Genomic DNA, 19,334 nt, shown 5'->3' with positions numbered 1-19,334 from the left:
TTCGCAAAGTAAATATTACGACGTAGTGGGCAATTCACAGCTGTACTTGCAGTAGACATTGCAGGATAGTCTACTAACTGCCTCTATTACTCGCCCAGACGTTTCTTTCCTTGCAGCCTGTTTGAGGTGGCTACTCAGAAGAGACGCGAGGCTGCCGATTGAGAAGGCAATGTGAACGAGTTTCCAGTTACGCTACCAGGTTCTACTTTTGAGGCGAAACCCAAGCATCGCCCTGCCTTTTATCTCTTATGTTAATATTGACTAACACCAATGATAAATATATAGTACAATCGTAAATTATTTGGCCGAAATCACTCCGGTGCTTCACTGGTGCTGCGAAGAATACTTTAGAATACGCATGTCGATTGCATCATTCTGAAGGTTTCCCCAGTGCATTTTGTTGGCACATGAGAAGGTGAACTAGGTCCAGTGTTTTATTAGAGCCAGTGAATCCCGAATGAAATTTAGTTGCACGTTGACGCGCAAGTTGTAGCAGGAATTGCTGTGAGCTGGTGTGAAGGACAAAGTGCCATAGTAATCTTGTCGAGGCAAACTTATAGCGATTAGTTTTTTTCTTTAATAATATCGTGTAGACATTCCCTTAAATGCCAGGAATTCTATGAAGTTTCACACCATCCATGGCTGTGCTGATGTTGGCCTGTAGAATTCAGTCACTGTTATATTTTGTGCGGGTGCAGAATTAAAGTTGGATTACATAGGATCCGCATCTTAGATATGTGAATCCTGTGTATGCGCACACTTCGCACAGAACAATATCCGTAGAATAGATTCATTGTGTATCTGTATGGCTCAAAGAATTCGAGCTTTTTCTGAAAAACACCGGAGTGCTGAATTCGCTTAAACAAATGCGCTTTGTAATCCTCAAAAAGTAAGTGGTCTGCTCCAAATAATTAATCTCGACGGACGCCCCGGCCACCCAATCGTAGCCGCTGTCTTCGTTTTTCGAGTTCTCGTGCCCCGGAGACCATTTGCTAAAATGTGCGCACGAAGAGACATCGGAAAGCAATTTTCCTAAGCCACGCGGCTACGGTTTCCAAGTGGCTCACTGGCCGCACTATTGACATGCAAAGAATCGGGATCCAGCCTGGGACGCGCGTGTGCTAGGTATGTATAATGAGCACGAGCCTTTGAAAGTTTTCACCCTGCTCTCGCGGGTTTGAGATCAAAATGACTAGGAAGGAAACGGAAGGGCTGCGTATTCTGAACGGCGAAAAAGAGTACACTTTTTCTATACTGCAATTACCATATGAAAGCAGCAAGAAGACATATTGGCAGCGTCAAGGTCGCAACAAAGGAGTTCAGTAGGTCACCCGAGACTCGGGTGGCACTGTGTGCACATGTGGGTGAAAATTGAGGAAGATGTGAAAAATTGCGGGTGCCAAATTTTTTATTGCACAGTCTGGTCCAAGGCATCGGGGTCGTTATGTTGACAGGTTAGAGCCCTCCTCTCTCGTCGTGCTAGGCAGAGAGCCGCCTGCGAATAAGAGAGTTTACCGGCTCATCAAACGTTGACCGCTACCGTCAGGTACCTAGAGCTAGACCTTTGGTGTGTTGGTTTACTGGTGGTTAGATGAACTGACCAATTTGGCTAGCTAGTAGGCATTCACAGTTACAAAGCGGCACCGCGAAGCGGCATGAAAACACGACGAAGCACATGCAACAAAAGCACCTAACTCTCAACTGAAAACTTTTATTCACATGCGCAGAACACAGGAGACACACACATACACATTGTATATGCATAGCATAGGACGCGTCTGCTCTCCATCAGTGTATAACCCTCGTGTGTCCTCCTAAATTCCCTGAGCATTATTACTTCCTGTAATAACGAATAGAACAGCCAGTGTCGCCTTACTAGATGAAGTTATAGCTTTAAACGTAGCCAAGTAGAGATACCAATGGCGGCTTGTTAGGCCCCAGAGATTCTTAGCACCCTCCGAAGCGTCGCAGATCTGACCACTGCCTTGGTCAGTTGGTTGCTTCAGCCACTGGGGACTGAAGGCCGGGGGTTAATCGGTGTGTTGGGGGGGGGGGGGGGATTTAGGAGGATACATGGGCTTTATACACTGATGGAGAGTGGACACGTGGCTTTGTTGGTAGAAGAGTGCTAGAGGTAGGTTCCTTATCCATAAAAATATGTCTGGAAACATAGAATACTATACCACTAGTGAGAGAGCGGCAGGGCTGGGCAAAGATACTTTGAAATTGCATCGCGATATGATACGAGATACTATATTATATATTATAGTATATTATAGGGCAGGTTAAATTGTATCCGGTATGATACTTGCCAATTATATCTAAAGATACTTCGTTATCCTCGCAAGTTTGTTCTTATAGGTTTACACAATCAAGTAACGAACGCACATGCACAAAAACGACGGCTTGAAATTTTCTGCAATGTGCCGAATTTCATTTCATTGAAATGTTTATTGGTATTTCAAAACTTTTGTTACAAAGTAAAAGTTTCCTTCCGAAGAACTAAATATGGTTTTTTTTTTAGCTGGATAACAGGACAGCTCTGTATACACTTCGCTGACAGCGGTTCTTGATTGTCATTTCTGTAATAGATAGGAGTCACTCCTGAGCTTGCCGACGAGCTAGCTAACTGTTGTTTAACAACACGAGTTTCAGCTTGTCCATAAAAGACGATTTTGCAATACTGAATCACATGTGTACAGCAGAAACAACGCTGGTAGCAACATTTTGTGGAACATTGTGTATATATGCCTACGTAGAGCCCATAAAGCTGCCATTACTTTTCTTATTCTTCTTAGCTGCCGGCGTTACCCGGTCGTTATCTATATGCTCACAAACAAGCCATCAATTTTTTCGAATTGCACCTCGGAAACGCCTCCGACCTATTGTATTGTCTCGTTGTGGTGACTACGAAAAAAGAGGCAGTCCCTCTGGTGGAAATGAAACCCCTTAATGAGCTAGCCCATTCGCCGAAAACTGATTCAAAGTATAAGCAAATCGCCTTGTACTCTGGTAACAACAATAAGAGTAGTCGGCTTTCGGTAATCTCATTATCGGCAGAACACTTAGTGTATCTACACGCCAGTGATCGCACAATCCAGCGTTGTGCCTGGTGCACGCGTAAGCCCGCGGATTAACAGGAGTATGCGTACTGCGCGTAATCTGAACAAAAATTTTGTCGAGTTTTTTACGTCCTTAAGTTACGATACGATTGAGAGAGATGCAGAAGCGGGGGCTTCCGAAAATTTTGACCATGCATGTATATGGTCAAATTTAAGTACATGCGCCTGTAGCCTTTCACCTCCATCGACATGCGGCAGCCGCAGCATCATTTGCGCGTAATCTTGGCAACACAATCTCGAAGATTGTGAAACATTGAGGGTGACTTGCGCTCAGTGGTCATAAGTTTTTTTTTTATGACTTAGACCCTGTCATGGCAAAATGAAAGAAAATAGTGCGTGGCAGCAGAGTTGCACAAATCGTCTCGGGGCAACGCCGTGATTTGCGCTACTGCCACTTATAGCTTCAATCACCGGGCAATTAGTAGTAGTAAAAAAAACATAAAGAGTACTAATACAGCAAAACAAATATAGCTAAAATAGAAAATTATTCTGTTTCAAGAACTCATGGTCAATAAATTGAGATACACGACATAGGTGGTAATCCTAACAGCTACGTCAATTGAGCATGAAGTATCGTCAACTTACCAGTTAAGGTAACGCAATAAAAAAGCTAGTCCCTAAGGAAAATTGAAATGGCTCGTTGGGACGTTCATTAAAAACAGATCGATTTACATACCAATGTTTCTCAGATCTCTTTTCTAATAATTTTAAGCTTCTAACTATTCCCAATATTAGGACCGACTAAACTTGGACGTTTTACCAAGCAGTAAGCAGAATTTTCGGTGCTGTATACTCAAAGCACGCCCCAATGTTTGTTTCCCAAATCACTTTTGCGGAAGAAATAAAGTGAATATAATTGTGTAAGTAGTAGCGAAAATAAAGCAGTGGACTTGGACGATACCTATTGGCGAAACTAAAAATGGACTAGACTTCATTTTGTGAGCAAACTTGGGCATTGTACAGGGTGTCAAAATAGTTGGCAAGATCCGATACAGTGGCCGTAGAATTCGAGACCATAAGGTCTCGAATTTGTCTGGGCTTGAGAAAAGAACCACAGAAACAGACGAAAGAAGCCGAATAATTAGCTATCGCTGAGAGAGAAAGTACAGGAACTCTGAATCTTGGTTTAGAATAGATTCGAAGCTCTAACGAAGTAAACCATCGTCAGCGTTGACGCAATGACCGATATTCTGACTAGAATAATTAAGGAGTGTGCATTGATTGATTGATATGTGGGGTTTAACGTCCCTAAACCACCATATGATTATGGGAGACGCCGTAGTGGAGGGCTCCGGAAATTTCAACTACCTGGGGTTCTTCAACGTGCACCCAAATCTGAGCACACGGGCCTACAGCGTCATCGCCTCCATCGGAAATGCAGCCGCCAAAGCCGGGATTCGATCCCGCGACCTGCGGGTCAGCAGCCGAGTACCTTAGCCACTAGACTACCGCGGCGGGGCTAAGGAGTGTGCGTTCGAAGTCAGGGGTACAGTCGGCGGACACCGGCAGGCTATCTCCGAAGACGAAAAACCCCATTAGAATACATCAAACCATGAAAATCTCAAATAAAACAGACGAAATACAGCATGTGGAGCTTTTGAAGTTATTCAGTTGGCGTAAGGTAGCCGATATAAGAAGGTATAACCTGAACAGAATCGAGCATGCTGTAAAGAGCGGGAGAAGCCTGAAGTCCGTGAAGGCGGAACTCAGCGTCAAAGGAAACCCGAACAGCGGCAAGCATTCGCGATGGTGTATAATGCGTGCTGTCCAGCTATCACCACGGACAGGCACGCGTAAATGCGCACAGCTGCCGAACAGTATGCGCGTGCCTGTCAACACTGATAACTGGACGGCACGCACTACACTGTCGCGAAGGCTTGCCGCTGTTCGGGTTTCCTTTGACGCTGATAGTACATAGGCAAAAACCAGATGTATAAATTAAGGGACAAGAAAGGCAAAGTCACAACCAATATAATAGTTGAGGTAGCGAAAAAGTTTTACAGAAATCTTCACATCAGCCGATACAAGCAGAATGATATCGTAAGAATCAATAATAGCATAAGGAAATCTGACATCGTACCAGATGACAAAGGATGTAAAGAAAGCCCTAGATAGTATGCGAAGAAGCAAAGTTACTGGTGAAGGTAAAGTCCCATTAGACCTGTTAAAAGCATGGTGGAGAGACTGTGTTAGAAAAACTGGCCGCTCCGCATACGAAGCGTCTCTTGACTACGAGGGTACCAGTATATTGAAAGAGTAATCAACATCATCATGATCGTCATCATCATCATCATCATCATCATCATCATCATCATCCTGACTACGCTCACAGCAGGACAAAGGCCTCTCCCATGTTCCGTCAGTCAACTCGGTCCTGTGCTTGCTGCGGCCACTTTATACCCGCAAACTTGCTGATCTCATCTGCCCACCTAACTTTCCGTGTCCCCCTGAACCGCTTGCCTTCTCTTGGAATCCGGCCATTTACCCTTAATGACCAGCAAGAATGTCAGCATCTTTATCCACAAGAAAGGAAGCGTCAAATAAGTGAAAAATTACAGGACGATCAGCTTACTTTCCATAGCCTACAAGCTATTCATAAAAATAATAGCTAATAGAGTTAAGGCGACATTAGAGTCTAATCAACCAAATGAGCAAGCCGGATTTTGTACAAGCTACTCAACGATATACCATATTCATAATTAATATCAATCAGGTGAAAAAGAAATCCCATTTGCGTTGCCTTCATGAAATACGAGAAGACATTTGATTTGGTTGAGATAACCACAGTAATACAGACACTGTGGAATCAGGCCATCGACGAAGCTTATATAAGCATACCGGCATAAATCAACAACAGATCCATAGCCACCCTAGTCCTCCATAAAGAGAGCAATAGCATTCCAATAAAGAAGGGTGTCAGGCCGGGGGACAAGATCTCTCCACTGATAATCACCGCGTGCATTCGGCAGGTTTTCAGGGCCTTTGGTTGGGAAGAGGTAGGGATACGAGTAAATGAGGAGTATCTTCATAGCCTGCGGTTCGCTGATGACATTGCATTCGCGAGTGAAACTTGGGAGACGAACTACAGCTTATGATAACTGAACTGCACGCGGAAAGTGGAAGAGTCGGTGTCAAAATTAATATGCATAAAACTAAAGTAATGTGCAAAAGCCTCGGCAGAGAACAGTGCTTCGCGATAGGTGGTATTCCTAACCTTCCGATATCCTGCTGATATCCTTTCGATGATATCCCCCCGATATCCTTCAGATTCCTGCCTGACTGATCTCAGCCAACTTTCTGTTGTTTAGAGCTAAAATAGGCACTGTCAATTTGTGTTTTGTTTCTATTTTTATGTAATATTTTGCCATGTTGACTTTTAATTTATGCGTTCTCTTAGTACGAGTTTTCAATTTTACTTTTCGTGATATATTTTTATGTTATCACATGTGTTTTTGTATTGATATCTTGCCTTTTGTACCTGTCCTGCTTGGACCACTTCTTGGTCTGCAGTATTCAATAAATAATTAATTAAATAAATAAATAAACAAACACGTGCAAATTCCCGATTACATACTTGATAATATTACAGCTGAAATTCTTCAATCTGGCATCTGTTCCCGTAACGAAAGGGAGCTTCGACAATCATACCTAATCTGTTAATGTCAAGCTGTCACTTCCGGTATGAATGACAGTACTGGCGAACTTTCCTTTCTGCACATTTATAGTTGCTTTTGACCTCACCCACTGTTCTTTTGCTGCTCGTCTTTCACGCAGATAGATTAGTTCCATATTTCACTTCATTTTCGTTGTTTCATCATGACTGTGTGTTGCACACGCACTGATTTTTATCGATAGCCTGTGAACAATTTAACCTATCACTTGTTATTTTTGTGCCGATGACACGTGCAGTGTGGTTTCATTATTTTACTCCATTATGCGGTGTTAAGTGCGCGAATTCTTTTCTTCTTCTATCACGCGTGTTGTTTCCCCAGGCATATCTAGCAATATCTTGTCAGCTAGTAACAGTGCTATACTGCGTCAATGATTTTTTTTTATTGTGCTACTGTCGCGTGTGTGCATCAATGCGACGAAGGGCGATGTCGCAACTGAAGCGTCAGTTTTTTTTTTTTCTCGAACTATTTTTCCTGCTTCGTGGCACCGGTTAGTTATTATGTACCCGTAATGGTGCAACACCACCCATGGTGTTGCTCCGGGTATACGTACCCCTCACAAAAATTGTGCACGCCCTTCAAGTGAATCTCAGTCGAACATCAATACCAAGCGCAAATATAAGTCAACGCCAACGCAACAGAGCAATATTGTATAAAAATACATCAGTGGCCGTTCAAATATCGCCGGCGTCTTATACAATGCTTTCACTTGACTTTCATTTATTCCATACCGCTCTTAAAGGTGCCCCTTCCACAAATAACGGTTACCAAATTTGCCCGTACTTCACTCAAACTTATACACGAAGGCCGACACCACTCAGACATTTGACCACGCTGTAATGATAGCCATGTGCTTCGGGCTTACTACAAGGGTGTCTGGACGAAATTTAGACAACGCAGACCAAAGTGAACGACATGTACACAGTGCCTTCGTCGGCGCTGCGTAAATTTCGTCTGTCTTTCCCCGGCCAGGCGGGTGTCCACCGAACTCTCGATTTTACAAGGGTGCCTTCCTCGTATAAGTAGCAGTGCGCATCACATAATCGGACGACGTATATGCATACCAGCGATATTATATATCACGGTACCATTATCAGACATGCTGTATAGCGGACAACTTCGCATTAATTTCGAGCACCCAAGTTCTTCAAGATGCATTTCAATTGTCTCTCCCTGCATTTTGCCCCCATCTATGTTGTAATGGAACATGCGTCTAAGAGCTTAGCAGTGGTGCAGTTGATACGCTGAGCTACCACGGTGGCAGCTGTGTAGCACACGACTCTGCGGCACACAACAAATCTGGTAGCTTAAATATACTATTGCCGTCCTTTCAATGGTCTGTGCTCTGTCCACGGGTGCAACAAAAGCTGTAACAGGCCGGATAAAACGCTATTGTCGAAATACTTCGCCCTTGCAGCAGACGAACTAAAATGCAGATTTTAATGTATAAGGCACGCGTGAAAAGTGTATCCTTTGCGACACTGGGGACACTGCAGTTCAAATAAGCGAGTGTCATCGTTCATAAGAGTGAGATGGGCTTTGTTTGCATTCAGCGCTCCAAAGGGTGATACGTGCATTCAAAAGGTGGATTACAAGTAAGGGGGCCAGATGAGGCTCCGCTTATTTTTGTTTTACAGCATATTTGTCGCCCTAAAGGTAACGCAAAATATAAAAGAACTATTTTCGCACGTGGAGGTGCTTAACGCACGTGCCAGTCCCGAAGTTCAGCTAGAATGCCGACGAGGTCTGACGAACCCTCACTTTATTATGACTGCGAATAATACTTGTGGAAAGCGGATTACAGCTGCCATAGACGCGTCGGTATATAACATGGAGTCTGGCTCGTTCTTCGCTTCTTGGAAAGCAGTATGCGTAGCATTGTGTGGAGAACAAATAAGCAGAAACCTACTTAGATAAAGCGAAATTGGTGTCGACGTATCGGTCAGACGTGGTCGATCGTGGCAAAAACATAAACCAGCTGATAAGATTAGAAATCCTGTGGGTATGTGTGCATTCTATAAAGCAGAAAAGTGGCCATTGGGCGTGCTCAAAGTGGTCTCTCGTTTGTCCAGTGGACATGGTTAACTAATTTTGTTCGTGAAAAATATTCTTTTACACTGACAAAAGTGAGGCTGAGCTGAAACATATCTGATAGTTTAATTTGTAATGATTTGCTGCGTATTGAAAGGGAGGTGACTTATTTTCATGCACTCTAATGGGGATTCGAAATACGTGGCTCTCCGATAAGCTTATTCAAATAGCTATTACGTCTATCGATTGTGAGTGAATATACAATAAAGAGTGCGTATATATATATATATATATATATATATATATATATATATATATGTATATATATATATATATATGCCTTTCCATTTTCGCTTCCGCCATGCGGGATGGCCGAAAGGAACCTGATGCTAATCAATATATGCGGGATGTTTCTGTATTGTAACAATGAATAGAGCAAAGCTATGCCGTGTCGAGGCAAAGCTAAGAAGCAATAAAATGTTCATAGTTTCCTTTGCTTTCGGATACCAACATTTCATACCACTCATCCTGCTTTTACAAAAATCAAAGAAAGTTAAAAACATTTAAGGTCTTGGGGTAATCATTCAGCATCTGATTGCTAGGAAAACCGAAGTAGGGCACCTAAGTCCGAGTAGAACGGGTGTTTCACATTTTGTCATACCCCAATTGGGTCGCCGCAGCTGACATTGAAACCTCGATCACGTTAACAATTAGAAAGTAATGATCCTTATTATTATCAGGTTAGGAAATTTAGTTGAATCTATTCTCTCTTATTTCTGTTTCTTTTTTTCTATGCTAGATATGTTTATATTCAGGGTTTTCAAATAATAACCATGCCATCGCGTGCTATCCCATCTAGGAAGAGAATTCAATGAGTGCACAATGCTTACCCCCGTATTCTAGAACGTCCCTTCACTCAACGCTTCACCTTCACTTGAGACAGCCGATCGAAGCGCCGTCTCTAGGCACGGCAAGTCACTGCATATCAGCGATAATCTGCCGCGATTCTTGAGTAGCACAGCGTCATTTTCAGCCGAGCGGTGGCAGCGTGCTCAACTCTGTCAAGTGAAGGGTGGAAAGCCGAGTCGAAGAGCGTTTGTGAATACGGGGGTTAGTTTGGTTATGAAGCATGCGAAAGTGTGTGGGTAGTCAACCTTTACAGGCTTTTATTTCACTTGGAGTCATCTTGCGAAATATTCAATAATATCGGGCGTGTTACGTGCCAAAACCACGATATGATTATGAGAGACGCCGTAGTGTAGGTTCTCCGGAGAGATTGACCATCTGGCGTTCTTTAACGCGAATGGACATCGCCCAGTACACGGACCTCTACCGTTTTGTCTCCATCGAAATGCGACCGCCGTGGCAGGGATCGAACCTGTGACCTTTGGGTTGGCAACTGAGCACTTTGCGAAATATTTAACGATGGAGTATATGTCAGCGTACGAGCATGAAACCATCTCTGGATGTTTTTGTATTTACTAGCTCGTTGTTTGGTGTAATGATGCGATCTTGCGCGCTCAAGATTAACCGCTGCATACAGACTGCAAGGAATTCAGTCGAGATCGTGAATAGACGATCATAGAACGCAAGAATCTATCGCTTCGTAGAGGAATGCATATAGGCATGGAGACATGGTAGTGCGGCATAATGCTAAGCTAGTTGTTCATGTTTCAGCATCAGCATAGTAGCGTGCAAGCATGGTCAAAAGAGATGTCAGTACGACAAATGAGTCACGTACAAAAAAAATAACAGCATCGTATTTAGACAGGGCCGTAGACAGGACTCTATCTGTGTCTTTAACCTTCATTTCTTATGCGCCACTCGTTCCAAATCACACATCTTTAAGACCCTCTACCCTCTTAACTCTTTGTATTTGAAAACGCTAACACGGGCCAACAACTAAAAAGGCGCACAGCGGCGGAAAAGTGAGAAAAAGTTACTCGACATTAACATGTACGTTATCATCGCGTTTCAGTGACCATGCACTGTCGCTGAAAGTTTAAAGAAGCCTGTTCTGTTAAGTGCGCGCATGAATGTTGCATAAAGCAATAGCAGGACGCGTTTCGTACGTGTGCCGTACACATTAATTTCGAATCTCTCAGGCTAAAGAAAGCGCGAAGTAGATACGGCGTAAACATTATTTTCCCGGCTGCCAATAAGCTATGCATGTTATGCACCGCCGAGCAGAGAGTGAATGAGCGGGTAATAGACAAAAAAGCGCACTTGCCGTACAGGTGTGGTGTGTAAAGTTTCTTCTACCCGCGGCCGCTTCAACGTAGGGCAGACGGGCCGCTGTGTTAACCAGAGATTGATAAAGCATAAGAGGTCGCTAACCGGAGGCTTGTCGTCTAAACTATCTTTTCATTGTTGGCATGCACAGTTTTATACAAGCACACAGAAAGGAAGAAACACGCAGAGACCTGGCGTATAATAAAAGTGGTGGTGCATGCGTGAATTAACCGCTGATTAACTTGCATAAATAAGGGCGCCGTAATATTTATCTCTCGCCTACACCCCCACGCGTCGCGCATTGTTAGATAGCACCTATTATCTGAGCACGCGCAGATATGTTTTTGTAGCTTTCTTATCCGCCGCTGAGCGCCTTTCCCATTGTTAGTCGCGTTTCTTTTTTTATCTCTACTTTCCCGACTCCTACCGTATGTCCGTAGTTGCATGATCTTTTGACATGGTGGTGTGGTTCCTTTTCACATGTGTTCAATCCCCTATCGTTCACAATGTAACCCTGAAATTATCCAGAATGTGTGCCGTGTGGTCATCGGGACGCTGTCGTACGTGGCGTCATGCGTAAACACGACCGAAGAATCGCAATAGCTCGCGATGCTGAAACTACATTCATATCTACTTCATTGCCCGTTCGGTAGCCACCTACAAACCCTATGTTCTTACAAAAAAAAAATTAGTAGGCGGTATTAGACTCTTTATCAGCCAGCACTACCACCAGAACGCACAAGTGAACATTTGTGACATAATATGGCTCGAGACTTGACAACAAAAAATCGTTCAAAATAGCGACGTTACCCAAGTTGAAATCGTATACATTGAGGTAATACAACGCATGCCGTAGGAATGAATTCGATAAGTATGTTTTTCGACAAATGTGCCTCAGTAAATGCGTCTCACCCCCGTATGCAGAAACGCTCCTCGGCTCGAATTCCATTCTTCGCTTGACTGGGTTGAGCACTGCGCCGCTGCTTGACTGAAATTGTCGCTGCGCTCCTCAAGAATCGCTGCAGAATATTGCCGATATGCAGTGACTTGGTCTGCCAAGAGACGGCGCTCCCATCAGCTTATTCAAGTCGAGGACAGCTCTTGAGTGAAGGAGCGTTTGTGAATACGGGGGTCAGAGAAGGAGCCTGGCTCGGTCACATTTGAAATATGGTTGGCGGCTCGAACTGGGCTACTGTGAACTTCGCGTGAGACAGCGTCCACTTTCGGGCTGTGTGGGTTGTATTCGGAGCAAGAAAACTTGCTTGAGAGGTGTGTCACATTTGTTTCTGGCGTTTACCGAAACACTTCGGGCAGCGCTTGATCTTATTGCCTTTTTTTATAAAATTTTAGTTGTGTTTACTTTTATGTCGCTACTGTGGGGCGAGCACAGAGCCCTACGTTGCGATCCACAAACACCACAGACGCACGTAAAAGGACAGTTGGCCTGATTTTAGTAGTCCGAACCTCACGAAACTAACGCAACAGATCGATAACGTGTATCCTGCACCCAAATCAAATTACCTATGGGAAAGTGAATGCGAAAAATGGCTCCACAGCCACTCAACTACTGTCACAAGGACACAAAACAGGGCGTTTACTTTCAATACAAGGTGAACGCGTGAACAATCGACTAGTGGTACTCTTCGTGTTCTCGTTCCAATTGGCGAAATTAAATTCCATTTAAGTTCTAATTGACATCACCATTGGCCTCGTGCGATTACACAGTCTGTAAATAAAACAGTGATAATGTTGTTCGGATGTGCATAAAACAAGTTTCGCAAAGAATGTGGTAAACAATATGTAGCTTAAACTGTCGTGGCCGCGACTGCCACAGCGATGCAATAGCGCTGACTCACCGCGAAAAAATAATGCTGTATCTTCTCTCCCAAATGGCAGCTCTCATGAGCGTTAATTATCGTGATTCTGCGCGAAATGACAGCGAGCAAATACAGTTTCTAAAACCGGCATATACATTTCCGATGGAGGCGGAAATGTCGAGGCCCGTGTGCTCAGATTTGGGTGCACGTTAAAGAACCCCAGGTGGTCAAAATTTCCGGAGCCCTCCACTACGGCGTCTCTCATAATCATATGGTGGTTTTGGGACGTTAAACCCCACAAATCAATCAAAAGCGGCATATAGGCCATGCATGCTTCTGCTCACTAAGTGGTACAGTTATTTTCGTAATTCCAGCAGCTCTCCCTCATTGTGGGAGTCTATTTGATATGAAGCAGTCACATGTTTGAATCTGAACGCTTTGTGTAAGCTGTACAGTTACGTGTATACATGCTATCGGTGTTGCTGATTACAAGCCAACTGCAACAAGCGATTATGTCTATCTTCTCTATCTCACGCAAAGTGCATTGTAAATCGATCCCCCGCGAGAGCTTAGCCCAATCTGTCGTGCCGCTAAGCACGAGGGCGTGGGTTCGACATCCGGCCACGGTGGCTCCATTTCAAAGGGGGCGAAATGCGAACAACACCATGAGCTCTTCCCCCGGCAAAATATGCCTCACAATCATATCCTATTTTAGCTCGTAAATCTCCAGCAAAACAAAATCATTATTATTATTTTTCTGTGAATCTTCTGTTCATTATCCCTGTTAATTCATACATGCCCAGTTTCCTACATTTAGGATGGTGAAACGTTTCAGTGTAACTCAAATATTTTTTCCTGTAAAGACGGTAGCGCCACCTAATGTGTGTTTATTATGACCTGTCCTCGTCAAATGCAAGTCTAGGTGATCGCTGGGCTACAAATATCCACGTGCTTGCAGTTACAGAATGGCCATTTCACGTGCCTGTAGCTGAGCGCCACACCGCGAAAAAAAATATAAGTAATATAGAGTTAAATTGTTCTCGATGCTACTTATTTTTTTGTCGACTGTTCGTCAGTTATTGGGTGTGCAGTAACTTTGGGGTGACTGTGATAGGCGGGAATTTTTTTTTTCACAGTGTATCAAACATAGATGTCCTACATACAGGATGGCTCCAAAATCACTGTTTGAAAAAGTATTTTTTAATAAAATTCTTATTCTGTTTTCTGAGGTAGTAGAAACAAACATTTTGGGGAAATAAATTAGTTTTGTTAATTTTCCTAAGTTTGGGCATATATGGTTTAAAGGGCACACACCCGCATAGCAAAAGCCATGTGTGCGGGTATGTGCCACACATAACTGGTGCAGAGAGTGTCATGACGCACGTGGCAGGCGAGTTATTCACGTCATGGCATGCGAGCCAAGTTGTTCGTTATGTACTCGAGTCCTGAGCAAATGTTGGTATATTCAAAGTTTAGGAAACGAACACACATGCACTTGAACGTAGGCGACTGGATAGTGAGGGTCCAAGTGGTTCGCTCAAAAATGCTGCGCATTCATTATCTGCAGACTTACGTAGTAAACCCACGTCAGGTTTCGAAGTGGCCGCTGTGGAGGGCTACGGATAAATTTCGACCACCTGGCCTTCTCCTCCACCCAAGTTTTTGCACACAAGTGCTCTTTGCCCTTCGGTGAATTCTAATTGCGGCCGTCGTGACCGACGTTCAAGCCGGTGCCATCGAGATCACATGCACGACACCTTTACGTACTTAGATATCACGGCGGATAACTAAACGGCTAGTATACTCCTGCGAGAACAATTTGAGGAAAGGCAAAAATGAAGCACGATATTAGGATTGCTTACACTGAAACCATAACCGAAATGGCACTGGGAACGATAACTTCCGTAGCGATATTCGTGGCGGTGGTGTAGTAGTTACAGTGTTCGGCTTCTAACCGGCAGGTGGCGGGTTTCTCCCAGCCACTGCGGTCGCATTTCGATGGAGGAGAAATGGTAGAGCCACGTGTAATGTGCAATGACAGTGCACGTTAAAGAACAGCATTAGTCAAAATTCACGGAGCCCTTCACGTGGTGTCTCTCATAATCATTTTTTGTGGTTTGGGCATGTAAATTCCCAGATAACGTTATAACCTCTGTAGCGATATCGAGCGCAAGCAGTCATGGGAGACGAGCTACCCGCGACCATCAGTACACCTTCATATTTCGCAGCATGATGGGAGTAAATGTAATATTCAATATAAAAAAAAAGGTGTATACTCACAGGAGACCTCTGACCAGTCGATGGGGGCGTAGAACGGGTTCTTCATGAGGTCGTCGAATCCTCCTTCGGGTCTGCATCCCAGCCTCCTTTTGGGATTCTACAAAGGCAAAAACATATACCACAGTAAGCACTTCTTGAAAACACTAGGAAACATGCGGCCCGTATGGCCCTGTTTCGCGAAATGGGTGACCCCGGGGCAACGAAAAGGAGGCACCCAAATATACGACGTCGTGCCGTGCTTCCACACGCGGCAGAATACGCCGCTTCTAAGGTAAAACGGAACACGCTAGCTGTGGCTAAGCTGTGCAATAGTCAATACCAGCGCTCTCCATCAGAGAAGAGCCAGTTCTCCGATGGAGCGCATTGGCATTCACTTTCGCCAACTTAGGCACACCTAGCGTGCTTTGTTTTACTTTAGGAGCATCTGCGTATCGGCCACCGTATCAGAAGTTGAGCAACGAGATATACGCGCGCGTGCAAGCACGCTGGCAGACTCTTACGGCGCACTATTGAAGGGTCCCTAAATCACAACGAGCTCGAAGGCGAGGCTGCAGTTACGATTTCACTACTCTTCCTACAAACGCTCTCTGCTACTCACCACTTATTTCTTCATCAAACAAAATAAGCGTTGAGCCAGTCAGCATTTCGCGCTTCTCTTATACACGGTGCTATCTCCGCCCGCGCAGTCGCAAACGTAGAGAACGATGGAAAATTGTTTATCGTGCACAATGGTCACGCAAGACAAGGCCGAACAGGCATGGCAAAGCAAAGTAGAAGAAACTTCACAACAAATCTCTCTCGTAGATCGGCAGATTGATAGCTCATCTCATTCTTTGAGCAACCTGCGGGGGCCACGAATTGTGCAGCAAAGACGTAAACGCCTGGAGGTAATAACGAACTCGTTCTACGTAAATTTAGAAGTTGTGTTACGTTCACGCGTGAGAAAGGGTCGTCTGTGGCTAATAAAAGTAAGGTGCAGTAAGGTAAAAAAAAGTGGGCGAGTAGTTATATTGCTTAATAACAATGCCACTGAATATTCCCACATCAAGTGCAGAAAATTTTTCTTTTTTATGCTGAGAAGTATGCTTGCTAGAAGAGATGTAGCAACCATTTTGCCTGCCCGTATGTTCAATAGGTGTGCTTGACGCATATAAATTGCAGCGTTTAAGTGTAGATGGCACATCGTCAGCGAGCGCTAATACTGTTTCAATTTTTTTCACTGCCCGAAGATCACTTAATCACAAAGGAGCGCGCTAAAAAAAAGAGATACTCGCATTTTTTCAACGCAAGCGCACGTGATGAGACAAGTACTTATTTCATTTTGATAGTGTTCGCTAAAACAAACTGTAAACATTTTTCTACCAATTACTGCTGCATTAAATAAACGTACAGGTGACCAGACACTCTTCTTAAAATATATTGGGTATTAGCGAATGCTTTTTTTAAGTGTCTCCTTACCTCAAACTTGCGCATATAAACAAAATTATTACATTGCGTAGTGTCGTTTGCCACATCTTGCAAAAGTGGTTAATTTAGGTTCACAATATATTCTTGACATTACACATTTAAAAACTGATAACTTGTTTATGCATTTGGCACATATATTTCTTCAACGCGCGCAAGTTAGGGAAGCCAAACATGTTGCACATATAGCGATATTATTGATAAGCTTTCTTACCTCTTTTAGGATTTCTCTGAGCAGCGTTTGTGCAGACCTCGACAAAGTCCTCGGAATTTTCAATGGTGCAATCAAGGCCACTAATTAGACGAGAAAAAGGTAAACAAGCACAAAGCCACATAAGCACAGCGCACGCTGAAATGTTCGGATGCACCCACGAGAAGAAAAACAAACAGTAACGGTAATGAGGTACACAAGCTGGATGACCTCAACAGTTGGTCATCTCTTCTTCAACGGCAGCAGCCACAACGCTTTCTGTCTGCCCCGAGTCGCTGTCGGATGCAGTGAACGAATTGTTATCCGCGTGTGCTGCTGTCAACGAAGAAGGGCCCTTGCTGTCCGAGCCGAGAAGCCAAGCCTCGGAATGCCAGCCTCCCACAGAGCCTGGGTCTTCGTCACTGTCACTGAGATGCTCCCGCGTCTCCACTGAAGTCGTGTCAGCTTCGGCGTCATCGCACTCGTCTTTCTCCAGGCTTTCGCTGCTAGCAGGTGACGATAAGTTTTCCACGGAGTTCTTTAGAACAGGACGTTTGCTCAGTGCCTTCCGTCTCTTCGGCGACTTGCGCAAGATGCGCTTGTCCCAACCAGCGTAGCAGTACTGGTCCATGACGAGGTGAAATTTGGACAAACGCACGCTAACCACAGCGGTAGCCATAAGCAAGGCAGCGAGAAAGAGAAGACTGCTCCAAGCACCATGATAGTTGCCAAGTAGTGTCCCGCAGAACAAGCTGTAGCCGTGATTCATCACCTTGTAGACAATGCGGCACTGAGCAGCTGCGCTCTTTCGGCTCTTTCCTTCCAGTCGGCTAAGCGTTATCTCTGCTTGGGAGACCATATTTATATAAAAATCCGACAACGCCGGTTCAAGTATTTCAGCATTTAAATCGGCGGTGGTATTGACAGCGAGGTCCTCGCCTATTTGAGTGAAGTTGTCGGTGCATTCTTGATCCGCACTTCTATGTAGCATTTCCGAAGACGTCGGGATGTCAGCCACCTGCTCACGCAGTCTCACTTCTAGCCTACTCCGGTCCGAGCAAGAGTGCAATATCTTACTGGGAAGGAGAGTGGTGTCTCCAGAAAGCAGTTTTATTGCGGCTTCGTCAAGTATATGTCTTTCCTTACCCCGATATGGCTCGCAAATGTAACACTCGCCAACGACACAACCGGAAAGCAGTACGCCAGCCAGAGGAACAGCTAAAATACTGCACGCAAAGAGCACGATGGGACAGTGAAGCATAATTAGACCTGCCTTATGAGAGAATCCGTTGCGCAGTGTGGGCCCTTTGCCACGGTCGTGGTTGAGCATTCCCGTGGCCAGCCCGACCACCAAAAAAGCTGCTACGGAGCCAACAACCATGGACAGAAGCATCATCAAGAGCGGCGCGAGGGATCCAAAAAGGTGGCGCAAACGAAACCTTTGCTCAAAGTCTTGAAATTTGACCTTAATGTCAGCAATCTTCTTGCGACTGGCGTTTCCACCGTTTTGAACGGTTAAAGCCTTCATCCTAAGCGCTCGTGCTAAACGTCGTCTCTCGGTCATTGTCTTTTTTTTAAACGCTTCCGTGGCGTTATGCACTAGCCGTTGCTGCGTCTGTTCGAGGACGCTACAATTAGTGTTCCGTAACTCGAAATGCTCGCCAAGCATGGCGCGTAGCAGCTTACCGCAGATGGGGCCCTTGGTCTCGAAGGGGTTCACGTCCAGCCTATGCAGCAGGTACTGCTCAAAGGCCTCGCTGAAATCAGAGTCCAGCTTCTGCGCTTGTAGCGCCGCGCTCCTTATCACAAGTTGAGACTTGCTCCGCACTTTGGGCGTGGCGCGGAAGAAGCTTTCGAGGTCGTCCAAGCCGCGGGCATAGAAGGCTGATGCTTCGCGCAGGGAATTCTGTATGCCGAAAGCGAAGCCCACGAGCAGAACGTTGACTATCACTGACGTAATCGTCAGCGAGCCGAGGGCCACACAGTGTCCGTTGTACAACTCGTTGTAGAGTGGCGTGATGACCTGGATCCGCTGGCCTCCGCATCTTCCCATGAAACGCAAACCCAGAAATCCAAGTCCTACAGGCACTAGGAAGCCGCTGATGGCGAAGAGAATCACGGCCAACCTGAAGACGGACGGCTGATATTCAGCCAGACTGGCACAGATGCTGAAGAGTCCCCGAGCATTACCGATTCGTTCCAAAAGCTGAGCATTCTTGGGCGAGGAGACGAGCGTCAAAGCGAGACGGCGACCAAATTCGCTCCAAACGGGCAAAAAGCTGCCGTCGTTCCGCATCGAGCAGGCTCTACCCCGACGGGGTCATCACTGCTGCTGCCCAGGAGTGGCTTCGATGGGACTGCCACGTGCTGTGGCCGGTGGAAAAAAGAACACGAGCGGTCTCGTGCCGGCACCTGCATGCGGCCACTTTCCCGCTAAATTCGAGACAGAAAGCACGTGCTCCACTACACTGGCCATGCGCATCTTTTTTTTATTTGTCATTGGATAACAGTATTGATGCTGCACTTA

At 45.0% G+C, this 19,334-nt stretch overlaps 1 protein-coding gene across 1 annotated transcript in view; it reads right to left on the bottom strand.

Annotated features, from left to right (window-relative positions):
• Positions 1 to 1,390: 1,390 nt before the first annotated feature.
• Positions 1,391 to 19,334, bottom strand: part of LOC119175603 (protein kinase C iota type) — a 51,651-nt gene continuing 33,707 nt past the window's right edge. Inside the window, exons 9-12 of the mRNA XM_075876303.1 lie at positions 16,832 to 16,911; positions 15,154 to 15,250; positions 11,055 to 11,119; positions 1,391 to 1,495 (exon numbers count right to left, since the gene is read on the bottom strand). Of these exons, the coding sequence (XP_075732418.1) occupies positions 1,409 to 1,495; positions 11,055 to 11,119; positions 15,154 to 15,250; positions 16,832 to 16,911 (329 nt within the window). The 3' untranslated portion in view covers positions 1,391 to 1,408. The remainder of the gene's footprint in view (positions 1,496 to 11,054; positions 11,120 to 15,153; positions 15,251 to 16,831; positions 16,912 to 19,334) is intronic.

The sequence above is a fragment of the Rhipicephalus microplus genome, chromosome X (assembly GCF_043290135.1).
Source record: "Rhipicephalus microplus isolate Deutch F79 chromosome X, USDA_Rmic, whole genome shotgun sequence".
In the NCBI taxonomy this organism is placed as follows: Eukaryota; Metazoa; Arthropoda; class Arachnida; order Ixodida; family Ixodidae; genus Rhipicephalus; species Rhipicephalus microplus.
This window is presented reverse-complemented; position numbering and strand designations above follow the sequence as displayed.